Here is a 15,816-nt window from a genome sequence, read left to right as displayed (position 1 = left end):
AGCTTTTTTCAGTCCTGAAACCAATCAAAATCATCTCTGTTTCTTTATATGTCTTCTATTCTATCAAATGAGACCAAGAAACCAAGAATACAACCATAAAACCCATACGAAAATGCACTGCAAATTTGCTGTTTTAAACCAAAAACACAGTCGCAGTTTTTTTTTCATTATCACTGTGTGCTCCAGGATTTTTTTTATTTGGTGCACACTTACTGCACAGACCCATTCTGTCATATCTATGCCCAAATTTACCACTCGCAGCTTATCTTAGTGATTTGAGCTCATGGCATAGTACTATGGCACTGACAGTGACCTCAAACCCATAGTACTACAGCACAAACAATGAAAGGGTTAAAGACAACACCAGCAGTTCTGCCAAAATATTTACCAAGCTTTTGTTTCGCATTCTTTTGACAGGACAGTACTGTGGCACACTTAATGTTTTAGTTTTGTTGTTAATCTCTGGAGGGAAGGGGTAAAGAAAGTTTTGTGTACAAGGGACTTGAACATAAAGCAGGCATGTGTGAGCACGTTAGAGGGAAGTGAGTGGAGACTAATGGTTTTTGGGATTCTACAAGCTGTTGGAGTGTGAGCAGGGTAATATTTTGTGAAGGGATTCAGGGAAATGGTTAGCAGACTTGAGTCCTGGAGGTGGGAAGTACAATGCCTGCACTCTAAAGGAGGGGTTTGGGATATTTGCTGCTTAGAGTGACATCTAAACTGTCATATCTGTGCACCTCTGGCAAGACAGTGATAGTGTGAATGTTGGTGAAAGGGTTTCTTTTTTGGGTCACCCTACCTTGATGGGAGATGGCCAGTGTTAAAAAAAATAAAATTATTACATGCAATATTTTGGCTAATGCTGCTTTATATGGGGTCATATTGTATTAGTTACATTGAAATGGACCCAGGTTGATAATTTACTTCGTAAATAAGTGTTACCTTTCTGCATTTGTTTTTCTCTTCATATTTACAAAAAAAAAAAAAAATTGCAAAATTTCTTGTTCCTTTCAAGTGTAAGTGAGCCTCAAAGGCTTTTGGTCCCTCCTGTAGCAGCTTCACCTGCACTTATAATTATTCCACAGTAGTTGGTTAATATACTACTGTATGGAGAATTTTTGTGTCCTATTATTTAAAGACTTGTTTAATTTCCAGTAAATTGGTAGTTTTGTGGGCTAGCATGTTGAATATTTTATTGGGTAAGCATGGTACAAACTTAATCCTTGCATGTAAATTGACAATGATAAATAATATTTTCTGTATGGGAAAACCTTCTCACCAATAAATTTTATTTTTTTCAAAACATTTTGTGTCATTCAAAAGCAGCATTGCAAGTTATAAGCCATAATAGTTTTAGTTACTAAGATGTGGACACCACATACAGTTTTTAGTGGTTTTGGCTGCTGGGAACATAAAATACATACACCAAGAAACAGACTTCGAACCTACTGAATCTTTGGAAAAATGCCTAGTGTTATGAAGGAAATATATGAAGGATCAGTCTTAAATGTAGAGGCCTACATTTAAAATTGCAGTATTTATTAATGAATTTTAAAGAAAAATAAAAAAAATTGATAAAATACTCTATTTAAAGTATGTAGATGCGGGGGTTTTGGCTTTTAATGCCACTGTGCATTTGTTTTTAGTGCATGTACTGTAGTATATCAACTTTCACCATCTCTGTGTTCATATTCACGAGTAACACTGAGTATGCCTCCATACTAACATTACTGTCACTTAATGTTATTTTTCATCAGTTTCTTAATCTCATTGTTATTTTATTCCTTCCACAAATATCCATAACACATGCCAAACTATTTTAAAATCATACTGTGTTTTTCTTCTCTATGCTGCTTTAACTCATGTCTGTGCTGTTTATTTCAGATTCAAGGTTTATGCCCCCATAGCATTTAGACACTTTAGAGATCTGTTTAGAATTCAACCAGAGGACTATCTTGTGAGTATAACTTCTGTTTTGTTTTTTATATTTGCTGGGCTTATTACCACCATATTTACAAAATTAATATCATTGTTTGTTTTTGCTATTTTATTCTGTGAGCAAAATATATCATGCAGTCATGAATAAGACGCATGCAGAGCTTGAGTATCTCTTCTGAAGACTTTTTTGCTAACCAGTGGCTTTTATTAATTCAGTATAGTAGTTATTTGAAGGTGTTGAAACTGGAGACTGAGCAGTGGTGGCTCGTCCATAGGAGCTGCAGAGCTGCAGTCCACCCAGATGTTCACTGCCAGATATATGACTTCATCAGCCTTACACTAAAATAATTTGCAACTGACTAATATATTACAGGAAAAATCTGTTGTATGTTTTTTCAATATATTTATAAGCGAATTTTATATTTTTTTATTGGAACGAGATAAAAAATTATTAAAAATCGAAGTTCGATGCGGTACGATAGTACAGGTATTACTGGCGTTATGAGCCACCACTGAGACTGAAGATGATGAAGTACAGTGGAACCTCGACTTAGGAGTTTAATCCGATCCGTGACCTAGCTTGTAACTCAGTTTGCTTGTATATCAAATAAATTTTCCTCATTTAAATTAATTGAAATGCCATTAATCCATTCCAGTGGAATTCTTGCTCTTGGGAGGCTGGACAAAAATACTTCAATATAATGCTGATATCAACTCTGCGGCTTATTTAATTATCACAGTTGATCTAATATGACTTAATAAACAATGTAAATAATATAGAAACATGATATATACTCTAGAATGAATAAAATATGTCATGTGATGAATGGTGGTGGCCATTCCTGCTCCCACTCTGACCTTATATTCCTGTGCTCCTATTATGAGAGAAAATGGAGTGTTTGTGAGGCTAACTGCACTTGATCACTAGTTTCTTAAGGAAAACACTGAAATAATGCACAGCAGACCATTGTTTAACACTGTAGTTAGGTTCATGAAAACACTGTTTTAGTTAAAACTGTGTTAGACAAACTGAAGAACTTGTGGAAAAAATAGGGTTGCATTCCTGGGTGCCCCCAAAAAGCCAAGCATTTTTTTTTTTTGACCAACAGATCTTGCAAAAATAAAAGTGAATATGTAATTGTAGTTCATTGTTGTAATATATTACTGCTTAAGACTACAAATGGAGCAGAAATAATAGTATTTCTTACCTTAAATTGTGGGTGCTGGTGTTTGTGGATGATTGTGAAGAGAGTGGATATGCATGGTGTGGCTCTACTGGGCTGAGGTGGATGGTTGCTTGTTGTCGGCAGAAGTGGATGGTAGAGGTTCTGGCACTAAAGTTGATGGTTGTATTGGAGTGTGCATAAATTCTGTAATGGATCTCTTGGCTCTTTTACCCTGCAGTACATTATACAACTGACAGTAAGACATCATCGGCTGGTCTAGACCCTGTTTTAAAGCACTGCTTCTAGATTTGTCAGGGTCCTCTTCAGTGAAAAAGTCTGCTAGTTTAGCAGCAACATGGAACTGCTCACATAACTGCTGCAATGTTAACTGTTTCTCTTCAGGTTCTTCTTCATCTTCTGTTATGTGGCTTCCTTGTATCTGTGCATTGAGCTCTGCCAACATTTCTTTTGAACTTCCTGATCCAGTGGTTGTATTAGAGATGTTGTATTTAGAGGTAAAAATACAACTTTTACATGTGGGGTCACATCCAGCAAAGCTTGTGGATGAGTACAGGAATTATCAAGAATGAAGAGAGCCTTGAATGCAAGGTTCTTCCTGTGCAGGTAAAACTTGACTTCCGGAATAAAGTGATGCTTAAACCGACCAATAAATATTTCTTCTGTCATCCATGCTGACTGGTTTGACCTCCAAATTACTGGTAAGGTGTTTTTATCTACACCTTTCAAAGCATGAGGTTCTTAGAGCAGTAAATAACCATGGGCTTAGACTTGAAATCACCTGATGCATTACTGCAAAGGAGCAAGGTGAAGTGATCCTTTGCTGTCTTGAAGCTCGGTGCACTTTTCTCTTGTTGATTGATGTAAGTTTGTGTTGGCATTTTCTTCCAGAAAACACTTGTCTCGTAAGCACCCTCATAGCCACCCTCAGAAATAATTTCCTGCAATTCAGCAGGGAAATTACTTGCTGCTATATGATCAGCTGAAGCACTTTCAAGAGAAAACTTAATATTATGTAACTTACTATGCAACTTAAAGTTGTGAAACCAGCGTGTGCTAAACATGCACTCTTTTTCAGGCATTCCTTCCTTATCACACACTGCCTTAAACAACTGTAAGGCCTTTTCCCAAATTAAGATGAAATTAAGTGGTGCAGAGTGTATCCTGCGGGCGATGCATGCTCCAATTTTTTCCCCTCCTGCCAACTGAACCATTTTAAGTTAATTTTACGAAGTGTTACACAAAAATATGCCACAATTCTTCAGTAGTGCTATAACCGTAACATGCCAAGCAAAACTGTGTTAAACGACGGTCTACTGTATTTATAAATAAGAAATATTGTATAAAAACATAATAAAACATAAAAGAGAATGTAAAGAAATAAACTGGTTTCATAAAGTGTACATACATATTTACTTCGGAGAAGAGATGCTGGCAGAGGTTGAGGGTGGAAAAGATAGGCAGAGTGGCATATGCTGTCAGTGGCCCTATGAACAACAGCAATAACATTGGAGGAATTTGTTTTGTTTCGTCCTTTTTCTTGTGCTTAATCGCTAGCTTACTTGCTACACTCTGAATTCTAAAGTACATATATATCACTGAACTTAATTCAATGCTTTCATCTGCTGCACCTCATCCAATTCCAGTATATAAGCACTCATCTTCCTAGCTGTGCTTCATTGTCATCAAGACTACGGTGGTCTAACACCGGCTCGCAGGCTGATGTACTGATTACCTCATCTTCCACTACCCTCTGTATAATTCTGTGATGCTAAGAGACTGATTATCTCCTCTTCTACTGTCTTCCATTTATGCCCCTGTATTATATTGATAAAGCCACTGGATGGTGAAATGTTTTCATCATAGAGACACCCAGTTGTTGTACATATCTAATTCATCATGCCAGTGCTGTATACAACTGATGTATCTTATTCATTCTTTCTTTCTTCTTTCAACAAACCGGCTGTATCCCACTCAAGCAGTGTGGCCCGAAAAGAAAAACAAAAGTTTTTCTTTTTAACTTTAGTAATGTATACAGGAGAAGGGGTTACTAGCCTCTTGCTCCCAGCATTTTAGTTGCCTCTTGTGACACACATGGCTTATAGAGGAAGAATTCTGTTTTACTTTCCCATAGAGAATCTTATTCATTATATTTGTTTAATCAAAATCCTTGTCTGATGGCTGAAAATATGTGGTATATATAAAAACAGCTGGAAATGTGTGAGAAGAAACTAAGACTTAACCCTTAAACGGTCCAAACGCATATATACGTTCACGTGCGTAGCGCCCCAAACGTATATATACGTTCACGTGCGTAGCGCCCCAAACGTATACATGTATATACGTTTTCTTTGTCATTCATTCAACACTGCCACGATAAGAATGGGTGTGCGCACTCACTGTGCACCATATTAAAATAATTGGGGATGCCTGGGTACCATATACTCTTTTTTCCTATTAAAAAAATTTGTTTTTTTCTCAAAAAATTTGGGGCGCTACGCGAGTGAACGTATATATACGTTTGGACTGTTTAGGGGTTAATTGTGAGCATCTCATCTTTCAAAATTAGATTGATCGAATCTCAATGAAGCTTGTTTTTCTGTGTTGGTGCACTGGTGTATATAATTTGGTATTCCAGTAACTAAAGAAGTTATTTGGAAGGGAAAGAATTAAAATTACCTGCCTAACATAATTGGGTAAGACCTGTGGGATCATTCCAGAGAAAGTTTTTGTTTTATGAAAGCATAATAGCTGCTGTACTTGCAGCACCTAAAATAATTAATTTTAATTATTCTTTTTATCAGTAACAGTTACTTTAATATGTAAAAATTCAACATGAGTAATAACAGCCTTAGATTAAAAACAACTGAAATTTCATAGGTTTCAAAATGTTCTTGATGGTGCTATGTGCCAAACTACTAAAACCACTGGGATTGGAATACTGTTTTGGTATGCAGTGTCATTTGATGTCCCTCTATCAAATCAAAATGTTTTGTCAATGTAAGTCAGTACAGTGGTACCTCGGGATGTGAACTTTTTTCATTCCAGAAGGCTGTTTGAGTGCTGATACCGAACGAATTTGTTCCCATAAGAAATAATGTAAATTGGATTAGTCTATTTCAGACCCCCAAAAATACACTTACAAAAGCACTTAAATAAATACACTTACATAATTGTTTGAGTTTTGAGCTGTTCGTAACCCGAGGTACCACTGTAATTAGCATTAAAACTTTTGGAGATTAATAACTTACTTTGGTGTGAGATGACCGAACATCTGCTTTTTATTTATTTCCATATTCATTAGTACAGTGGACCCTCGAGTTTCGTAAATTTCGACTTTCGACAATTTTTTTTTGTCAAAATATGCCTCGCCATTGCCATTTGTCACTAGTCCATAACATGTATGAGTGGCCTCCTAGCGTCTCCACACACCCAAAGGCGCCCCACACACCATTTCCAGTTGGTGTGACATTGTTTATTGGCGAGTGACCATCACCCCACGCATTCATACAATAAATTTCGTAATAATCCATTGTTTTTTGTGCTTGCAACTGCTAAATAAGCCACTATGAGCCAAAAGAAAGCTCCTAGTGCCAGCCCTTTGGTAAAGAAGGCGAGAAGCACGATAGAATTCAAGAAAGAACACACCAGCCAAGGTACTTACCCACACCAGCCAGAGCACTTCCCCACACACACAGTTTGATTTGAGTGGGACTTGCACATGACTGAATAGAATTATCAAAGCTTATTGCTTGGGGAGTATTGAAAATTGGTTTGGGCAAATATTCTGTTAGTGGGATGGTTTGTGAAGGACCTGCCTAGTATGGGCCAGCAGGTCTGCTGCAGTGTTCCTGCTCTCTCATGTGCACCAGCCAGGGTACTTCCCCACACACATGATTTGATTTGAGTGGGACTTGCACATGAATGAATAGAATTATCAAAGCTTATTGCTTGGGGAGCATTGAAAGTTGAGTTGGGCAAATATTCTGTTAGTGGGATGGTTTGTGAAGGACCTGCCTAGTATGGGCCAACAGGCCTGCTGCAGTGTTCCTGCTTTCTTATGTTCTTATGTATACCAGCTGAGGAAATTGCTTCAGAGGAGGAGGAGGAGGAGAGAGGGAAGAAGAGGCCTTCTTCAAAGATTAAGGACATTTGTGGAAAGTGGAATGAGGTGCAATTATTTGTGGAGGAACATTACCCTAACCCTCTCCCATCCTTCCGTCTTCCATACACCAACAAGAGTCTTCAATAAAGGTAAGTGTGATGTTATTATTGTTTTATACTTGATGAGAACATTCTTCTTTCAACAAACCAGCCGTATCCCACCAAGGCAGGGTGGCCCAAAAAGTAAAACGAAAGTTTCTCTTTATTAATTTAGTAATTTATAAAGGAGAAGGGGTTACTAGCCCCTTGCTCCTGGCATTTTAGTTGCCTCTTACAACACACATGGCTTACAGAGGAAGAATTCTGTTTCACTTCCCCATGGAGATAAGAGGAAGTAAACAAGAACAAGAACTAGAAAGAAAATAGAAGAAAACCCAGAGGGGTGTGTATATGTATGTGTAGTGTGACCTAAGTGTAAGTAGAAGTAGCAAGACGTACCTGAAATCTTGCGTTTTTATGAGACAGACAAAAGACACCAGCAATCCTACCATCATGTAAAACAATTACAGACTTAAGTTTTACACTCACTTGGCAGGACGGTAGTAACTCCCTGGGCAGTTGCTGTTTACCAACCTACTACCTAGGTTAATAAGAACACTTTTTTTTTTTTTTTTTTTTTTCAACAAGTCGGCCGTCTCCCACCGAACATGAATATAAACATGAACATAAAAAAGGAGGAACACTGCAGTAGGCCTGTTGGCCCATACTCGGCAGGTCCTATACAATACCACCCCACTAGCAGAAGAGCATTTGCTCAACCCCGCTTTCCATGCTATATACATTTTTTTTTTTTCAACAAGTCTGCTGTCTCCCACCGAGGGAGGGTGACCCAAAAAGAAAGAAAATCCCCAAAAAGAAAATACTTTCATCATCATTCAACATTTTCACCTCACTCACACATAATCACTGTTTTTGCAGAGGTGCTCAGAACACAACAGTTTAGAAGCATATACATATAAAGATACACAACATATCCCTCCAAACTGCTAATATCCCGAACCCCTCATTTAGAGTGCAGGCATTGCACTTCCCATTTCCAGGACTCAAGTCCGGCTATATAAAAACAATCGGTTTTCCTGAATCCCTTCACTAAATATTACCCTGCTCACACTCCAACAGATCGTCAGGTCCCAAATACCGTTCGTCTCCATTCACTCCTATCAAACACGCTCATGCACGCCTGCTGGAAGTCCAAGCCCCTCGCCCACAAAACCTCCCTTACCCTTTCCTTCCAACCTTTTCGAGGACGACCCCTACCCCGCCTTCCTTCTCCTGCAGATTTAAATGCTCTCCATGTCATTCTACTTTGATCCATTCTCTCTAAATGACCAAACCACCTCAACAACCCCTCTTCAGCCCTCTGACTAATACTTTTATTAACTCCACACCTTCTCCTAATTTCCACACTCCGAATTTTCTGCATAATATTTACACCACACATTGCCCTTAGACAGGACATCTCCACTGCCTCCAACCGCCTCCTCGCTGCTGCATTCACACCCATATAAGAGTGTTGGTAATATTGGTCATTTAGCAAGAACTCATTTAAAATTAAAATGTAAAAAAAATATTTTTTTGTTAATACTTTTGGGTGTCTGGAACGGATTAATTGGATTTACATTATTTCTTATGGGGAAAATGGTTTCGCCATTCGTAAATTTCAACCTTCGGCACACACTCTGAAATGGATTAATTATGAAATTCAAGGGTCTGAAATGGATTAATTATGAAATTCAAGGGTCTGAAATGGATTAATTATGAAATTCAAGGGTCCACTGTACATGAATTAAACTGCAACTGTATATACTAATGAGTCACACTAAGTACAGTTAATGTTTGTGACAAATTGGGCGGAAATATTCTATAAGTTTATTTTGTGGATAATATTAATCCCTTCACTCTCTCTCATGTAGATCTATGTTACTGATGCCAGTGTCACTTACATAGATCAACATTTTTAAGCACATCGACCTCAAATATGCTGTGGTTGGTAGATTTGCCTTAAACTTGAGAGAGTGGGTCTGTGCCAGTAATGTGCACCATGTAAAAAAATCGTGCCCCAAGCTGTGTATGATGGAAAAAACAAACCTCTGATGTGATGTTTGGATTGAAATAGCAAATTTGAGGAGTTTTCTAGGTGTTTTCTTATGGTTTTGGTGGCTGTTTTTTAGTATCAGTTGATAGAATAGAAGAAAAACTAGTGAAGTAAAGATGATTTGGGTCAGTTTCAGGAGCAAAAGTAGCTTGAAATAAGGCTCAAAGTATCAGAAATATTCAATGTTTGGTGATTTTTCCAGAGGAAGGGTAGGGCCCCCTACACTCCATGGTCTGTTTTATAGGTTTATATTATATTTCAATTACTGGGATGGCCTATTCCATGGCCAAACATTCTTGGTTATATTTTATCTGAGAAATAGGGTAAAACTTAGATCTTGTGTGATGATGGATTCAGCATGGAGGGCAAGTATTATATAGGAGTGGCCTGGGAACATGATTAATGAGTGGAGGATAGGTTGCTTTAGTGGCTGGAATGCCTACAGTGTTTATTTTGGACTCTTAAAATTGGAATTTGTTGAATGTGTAAAATCGGTCAAATTACCAGTTCTGGTTGGTTTTTAGAGTCTTCCTGAGAGTTGAGTGGGGCACTCTTCCACTCAATCAATAGAACGGAAGGCATACTAGTGAAATAGCTAAGAGTTTGGTCAAATTTAGCAATGAAGTTGGCTTAAAATAGCTTCAAAGTGGACAAAATTGATGATGTGTAACTTGCACCCAGACCACCAACTTTGCACCTGAATAATAATACTGTTAGTTTTTCATCAAATTTTGCAATTTTAGTGTCATTACCTCCATAAAAAGATTCTCTGCCATTTTAGATTTGTTTTCTTAAAATCGTAAAACTGTCATCAATTTTAATTTAATCAATTGCGCCAGTGAAAGGGTTAAAAAAAGGAGATTTTATTTCCCTGATTTTTATTATAGCATACTTGCATATATTTATTTAAAGTATAAATGATGGATAAATAATTAAATTATGGTGGTCCATAATTTTTTATTATTATTTTTTATTATTATCACACTGGCCAATTCCCACCAAGGCAGGGTGGCCCGAAAAAGAAAAACTTTCACCATCATTCACTCCATCACTGTCTTGCCAGAAGGGTGCTTTACACTACAGTTTTTAAACTGCAACATTAACACCCCTCCTTCAGAGTGCAGGCACTGTACTTCCCATCTCCAGGACTCAAGTCCGGCCTGCCGGTTTCCCTGAACCCCTTCATAAATGTTACTTTGCTCACACTCCAACAGCACGTCAAGTATTAAAAACCATTTGTCTCCATTCACTCCTATCAAACACGCTCATGCATGCCTGCTGGAAGCCCAAGCCCCTCGCACACAAAACCTCCTTTACCCCCTCCCTCCAACCTTTCCTAGGCCGACCCCTACCCCGCCTTCCTTCCACTTCAGACTGATACACTCTTGAAGTTATTCTGTTTCGCTCCATTCTCTCCACATGTCCGAACCACCTCAACAACCCTTCCTCATCCCTCTGGACAACAGTTTTGGTAATCCCGCACCTCCTCCTAACTTCCAAACTACGAATTCTCTGCATTATATTCACACCACACATTGCTCTCAGACATGACATCTCCACTGCCTCCAGCCTTCTCCTCGCTGCAACATTCATCACCCATGCTTCACACCCATATAAGAGCGTTGGTAAAACTACTCTCATACATTCCCCTCTTTGCCTCCAAGGACAAAGTTCTTTGTCTCCACAGACTCCTAAGTGCACCACTCACCCTTTTCCCCTCATCAATTCTATGATTCACCTCATCTTTCATAGACCCATCCGCTGACACGTCCACTCCCAAATATCTGAATACATTCACCTCCCCCATACTCTCTCCCTCCAATCTGATATCCAAACTTTCATCACCTAATCTTTTTGTTATCCTCATAACCTCCATAATATTCACATCAAATGTACAAATTTACTGTTATTACTAGTGATATAGAGAAATTTTTATAGAACAGTGTGTTTATTTAGTATTGGCTGTGGGAGTTGTGTACAAGATTCATGACTTTATGTACAGGGGTTTTGAACAAAATTCATTTTAACAAGAAAAGCCTATTTGTTAAGATAGCAATAAAAATTTTTTGCATGGTAACCTTTCAGCACTCAGTGCATTTTCTTTCAGCAGAATCACTCTTTAATTTCATACATGCTTTTTAATGCTGGGATCTGTTTTGTAGCATGCCTTTAAATTCCTCGTGTTTTATATACATTATTTGTTAAGTGTGAACACTGTTTTACAGGTATTAAAAAGTTTTGATGTAGCATATGTTGTAAACAAATCTTTTAGTGTTTGGTATCCATATTCTTGAATGCTATCTTGAAGTTTCTCTCCCTCACTGCAGTATTTTGCTGCCTGTTGATAACCTGTCACTTATAATCATCATCAGCTGTTTTTCTTTGTCCAGAGTTTTAAGCATTTTATCACAGTCTATAATATTGATTGGGCCTGTTTTTACTTTCTCTCATTTCAGTTACATGGCTTTATCTACATTAAATTTAATTTACCACTCCATTTACCCATTAAATTTTCTAAAAACCTGAGAACAGAGGTGCACTGCAGTAGTCTTACCGAACCATGTAAGGCAAGTCCTATTCGTGCCCAATCTCTCTAATTTGTGTATCTGTCCAAAATATTTTTTAGTCAGGAGATAGTGTAATGTTCTGCTTCTAGTTAAAGAGCTACAGTAAGTTCTCACTTAATGTCATTGATGGGTTCTTGGAAACTGCGACTTTAAGTGAAATGATGTACAGTGGACCCCTGCGAATTCGAAATAGCAAATTCGCAGCTTCAGTAATTCACGGATTTTTCCTTAGAACCGAACTAATAATTGTTCACGGAAATCCCCACAAATTCACAGTTTTTTTTTTTTTTTTGTGGCAATATATAATTTTTTATACTTTTAATGCTAAATATTAAGAAAAATATAATTTAATGATTTTGTAACATAAATATTAATGTAAATTCAGCAAAATTTTCCATACGTATACCAAAGACAACAGGGTTGCATGAATTATAGTAGTATACCAAAGAAAATGGGCTTGCATAAATTACAGTGGAACCTCAAATTTTGAACGTATCGCTTATCGAACTCTTCGAAAATCGACTGCTTTTTTTTAACCAACTTTGTCCCCATTATCGAACTTGCCCCTTTTTTCGAACTGCCGGGTACCGAACCTGTCCGCCAGCCCTCTCTGTCTGCGTCCCCGCGCAGGCGCCATGAGCCAGTCTGGTTTTGTTGATGCTTGAGTGAACACTAACCTGCAGTCTCATTCAAACATTTTATGATTAATTCATTGTGTTTAGTGCTTGTGGGACTGAAATAAGCTACCATGGGCCCAAAGAAACTTACTAGTGGTACCCCTGTGGTAAAGAAAGTGAGAAACACCATAGGTGTGAAGAAGGAGATAATACAGAAATATGAGAGTGGTGTGAAACTTGTCGAGCTTGCCAAGATGTATGGGATAAACGAGTCGACCATCACCTCTATCCTGGCAAAGAAAGAACAAATCAGGGAAGCTGATGTTGCGAAAGGTGTTAATATGCTAACCAAAAAAAGACCACAGACAATCGATCAGGTTGAGAAGTTGTTACTGGTGTGGATCAAGGATAAAGAGATGGCAGGTGATAGTGTTTCAGAGACGATTATTTGTGGAAAGGCAAGGAAGTTGCATGCCGATTCAAAGATTAAGGAGATTTTCACCAAGTGGAATGATGTCCAAATGTTTGTGAAGAAGTACCACCCTGAGCAAGCTGAAACAAGCCATCTTTGCAACAAGTTCAGTGACAGAACCATGTCCCATTTTAGGGAAATCTTAAAGAGGTGCCAGAAACAGAGGACTGTGGACAGTTATTTTGTGAGACAGGGGTCCAGTGACTCAAGCTGGTCCTAGTGGCATTAAAAGACAGAGAAGGGAAGTAACCCCAGAGAGGGCTTTGATACCTAAAGTCCTTATGGAGGGGATTCCCCTTCGAAACACCAACCCCAACTCCCTCTCTCCTCCTCCCTATCTTCTAGATGCCATCACCAATCTTCAATAAAGGTAAGTAAAAATGTTATTTTATATGTTTATTTAAATTTATTAATACATAATTGTACACTATATTTGTTGTGTATGTAAAACTATAATCTTTATAAAATGTATTTTTTTTTTTTTGTGAATATTTTTGGGTTTCTGGAACGGATTAATTGTATTTCCATTGTTTCTTATGGGAAATATTGCTTCGCTTTTCATACTTTTCGAATTTAGAACTAGCTCCTGGAACGGATTAAGTTCAAAATTTGAGGTTCCACTGTTCAGTACATATGGGGGTAACATTGGTAGTGTATATTCTAGCACTGCGGGAGACATAGCAGTGCAGTACTGTGTATGGGTTTATCTTTACATTTTTTTTATGGGTAATGTATGAAGTTGAGTTTGAAATTAAATTAAAGTGTTTTGGGGGCATATTTAGAGTTTAAACTATAAAAATAGGCATTTTTTAACTGTGTCCAGAATTTGCAGCTTTTCCAAATTTGTGGGTGGTCTTGGAATGTAACCCCTGTGAATTTGGGAGGACTACTGTTTAATGAACCAATTTTGCCTATTTACAATAGGCAAATTGATATAAACATCAAGAGTGCACAGTGCACCTTAAGCACTCATTACAACAGGGTTAAATCAAAGAATAAATGTTTGGAAAGCAAAAATTGTAAGGAGCACCTTCTACCACCATGCAGTTCAAAAACAAATGTGTAAACTCCACACAGACAGTGGTCCCAGCCAAGAAATTAATTTTTTTTCCTCGTTATAATGAAACTGCATTAAATGAAAAGACATTAAGTGAAGGCTTTCTGTATATGAGTGTATAGGGGCTGCTTTTCTTCTGCTGAGAATTAGGACCTTACATTTGTCTACACTAAAATCTGTCTGGCACTTTTTTATCCATAACATTAACATATGCAAGTCGTCTTGAAGCTTCCTTGTATCCTCCTCCAAATTTATTTTGTTGACATCTTGTACGTAGTCAGTGAATTTACTTAACCCTTTTGCTGTCACGACCTCCGAAAGTAAAAGTACTGCCAGTGTTGTGATTTAAAAAAAAAGTATAATAATTTTTATCTTTGGAAGTGATAGAGAATTTTTTGTTGCAGTCTGGGTGCAGTTTATGCTTAAGTGATTTTTGCCCAATTTGAGTCCTACTGAAACAAATTCCAATGCTCAATTTGACCCAAGCCTTTTGTTCTGTTGCTTTGGCACAAGAAACCATCCATTCAACTATCAGAACTACCCAGTAATGCACATGGAGGTTGGAAATTTGGCTAGTTTTACGCAAAATGAATACTGTATGCATTTTGGCAACTAAAGCAACCTTTCCTCTGTTCATTAATCATATCCCAAAGCCTCTCTTACATAACACTGCCCTCCAATCCAAATCCATCATCACAAAAATTGGAAATGGAAGTTTTACCTTATTTCTCAGACAATAATTGAAGCAGACCTGTTACAAATTCATGAAACAGACTGGAGGGGGATAGGAGGGTCTTACCCTGCCTCAGGAAAACTGACAAAAACATATATTTCTGCTACTTTGAACCCTGAATATTTCAAGATACTTTTGGTCCTGAAACTGGCCAAAATTATGTCTAACTTTACTAATTTGTTTTCCATACTGTCATCCCTATCAACACCAATAAAACCATAAAAATAACCCAAAACAACACTTCTAAGTTGCTATTTTAAACCAAACACAAGGTCAGAGGTTTGCTTTGCCTATCATCCACTGCGTGAGGCAGGATTTTTTTATTCTATGCACACTCAGTGCATAAATCTGTTCTCTCATGTCTAGGCCAAAACTTACCACTCAACCTGACCCATGACCAGGCTCCAAGAGAAGTAAGGCTCTTGAAACTCATCAGAGTGATGTGCTGAAAACTTAGATCTATGTGAGAGACTCTGGCACTAGTAACGTAGATCTATGTGAGACAGTGAAAGGGATAACAAGCTCCAAGCTGAGGTAGTGTGCAGTATGTACATTCCATGAAAATTTAGCAAGTGTGTTTAATAAATTACAGAAGCATAGGTCTGTTCATATTACTAATAAAAACTGCAAAAATTTCATATGTAAATAAACTATATCAACAGGTATCGTTATGTACGGAACCTCTCCGAGAACTTAGTAATCCCGGGGCTAGCGGCAGCATCTTTTACCTCACAAATGATGATGAGTTCATCATCAAGACTGTGCAGCACAAGGAAGCAGAGTTCCTCCAGAAGTTGTTGCCAGGATATTATATGGTAATTCTTGTGAGGTTTTTTTTTACTTTCTTAGGGTTTTAATACCTGACATAGTTCACCTGTGCACTATGGAAAAATACTAGTCTAGATACACTGATATATAAATCTAAACTGCTGAGAATAATTTAGGAGCTTACTTGAAGAATATTAGTAAATGTGGCTAAATATGTAGAG

The 15,816-nt window shown here is 37.7% G+C and overlaps 1 protein-coding gene across 36 annotated transcripts in view; it reads left to right on the top strand.

Annotated features, from left to right (window-relative positions):
* Nucleotides 1-15,816, top strand: part of LOC128701616 (phosphatidylinositol 4-phosphate 5-kinase type-1 alpha) — a 573,763-nt gene that overhangs the window by 202,032 nt on the left and 355,915 nt on the right. For all 36 annotated transcript variants that reach the window (XR_011394183.1, XR_011394184.1, XR_011394182.1 and 33 more), the window contains exons 5-6: nt 1,885-1,957; nt 15,490-15,642. Coding sequence is in view for 31 of the 36 variants with exons in the window: in XM_070101702.1 (XP_069957803.1) it covers nt 1,885-1,957; nt 15,490-15,642 (226 nt within the window). In the remaining 5 variants the exon portion in view is untranslated. The remainder of the gene's footprint in view (nt 1-1,884; nt 1,958-15,489; nt 15,643-15,816) is intronic.

Source organism: Cherax quadricarinatus, chromosome 78 (assembly GCF_038502225.1).
Source record: "Cherax quadricarinatus isolate ZL_2023a chromosome 78, ASM3850222v1, whole genome shotgun sequence".
In the NCBI taxonomy this organism is placed as follows: domain Eukaryota; kingdom Metazoa; phylum Arthropoda; class Malacostraca; order Decapoda; family Parastacidae; genus Cherax; species Cherax quadricarinatus.
The sequence above is the reverse complement of the archived record's forward strand: the minus strand, read 5'-3'. Positions and strand labels throughout refer to the sequence as shown.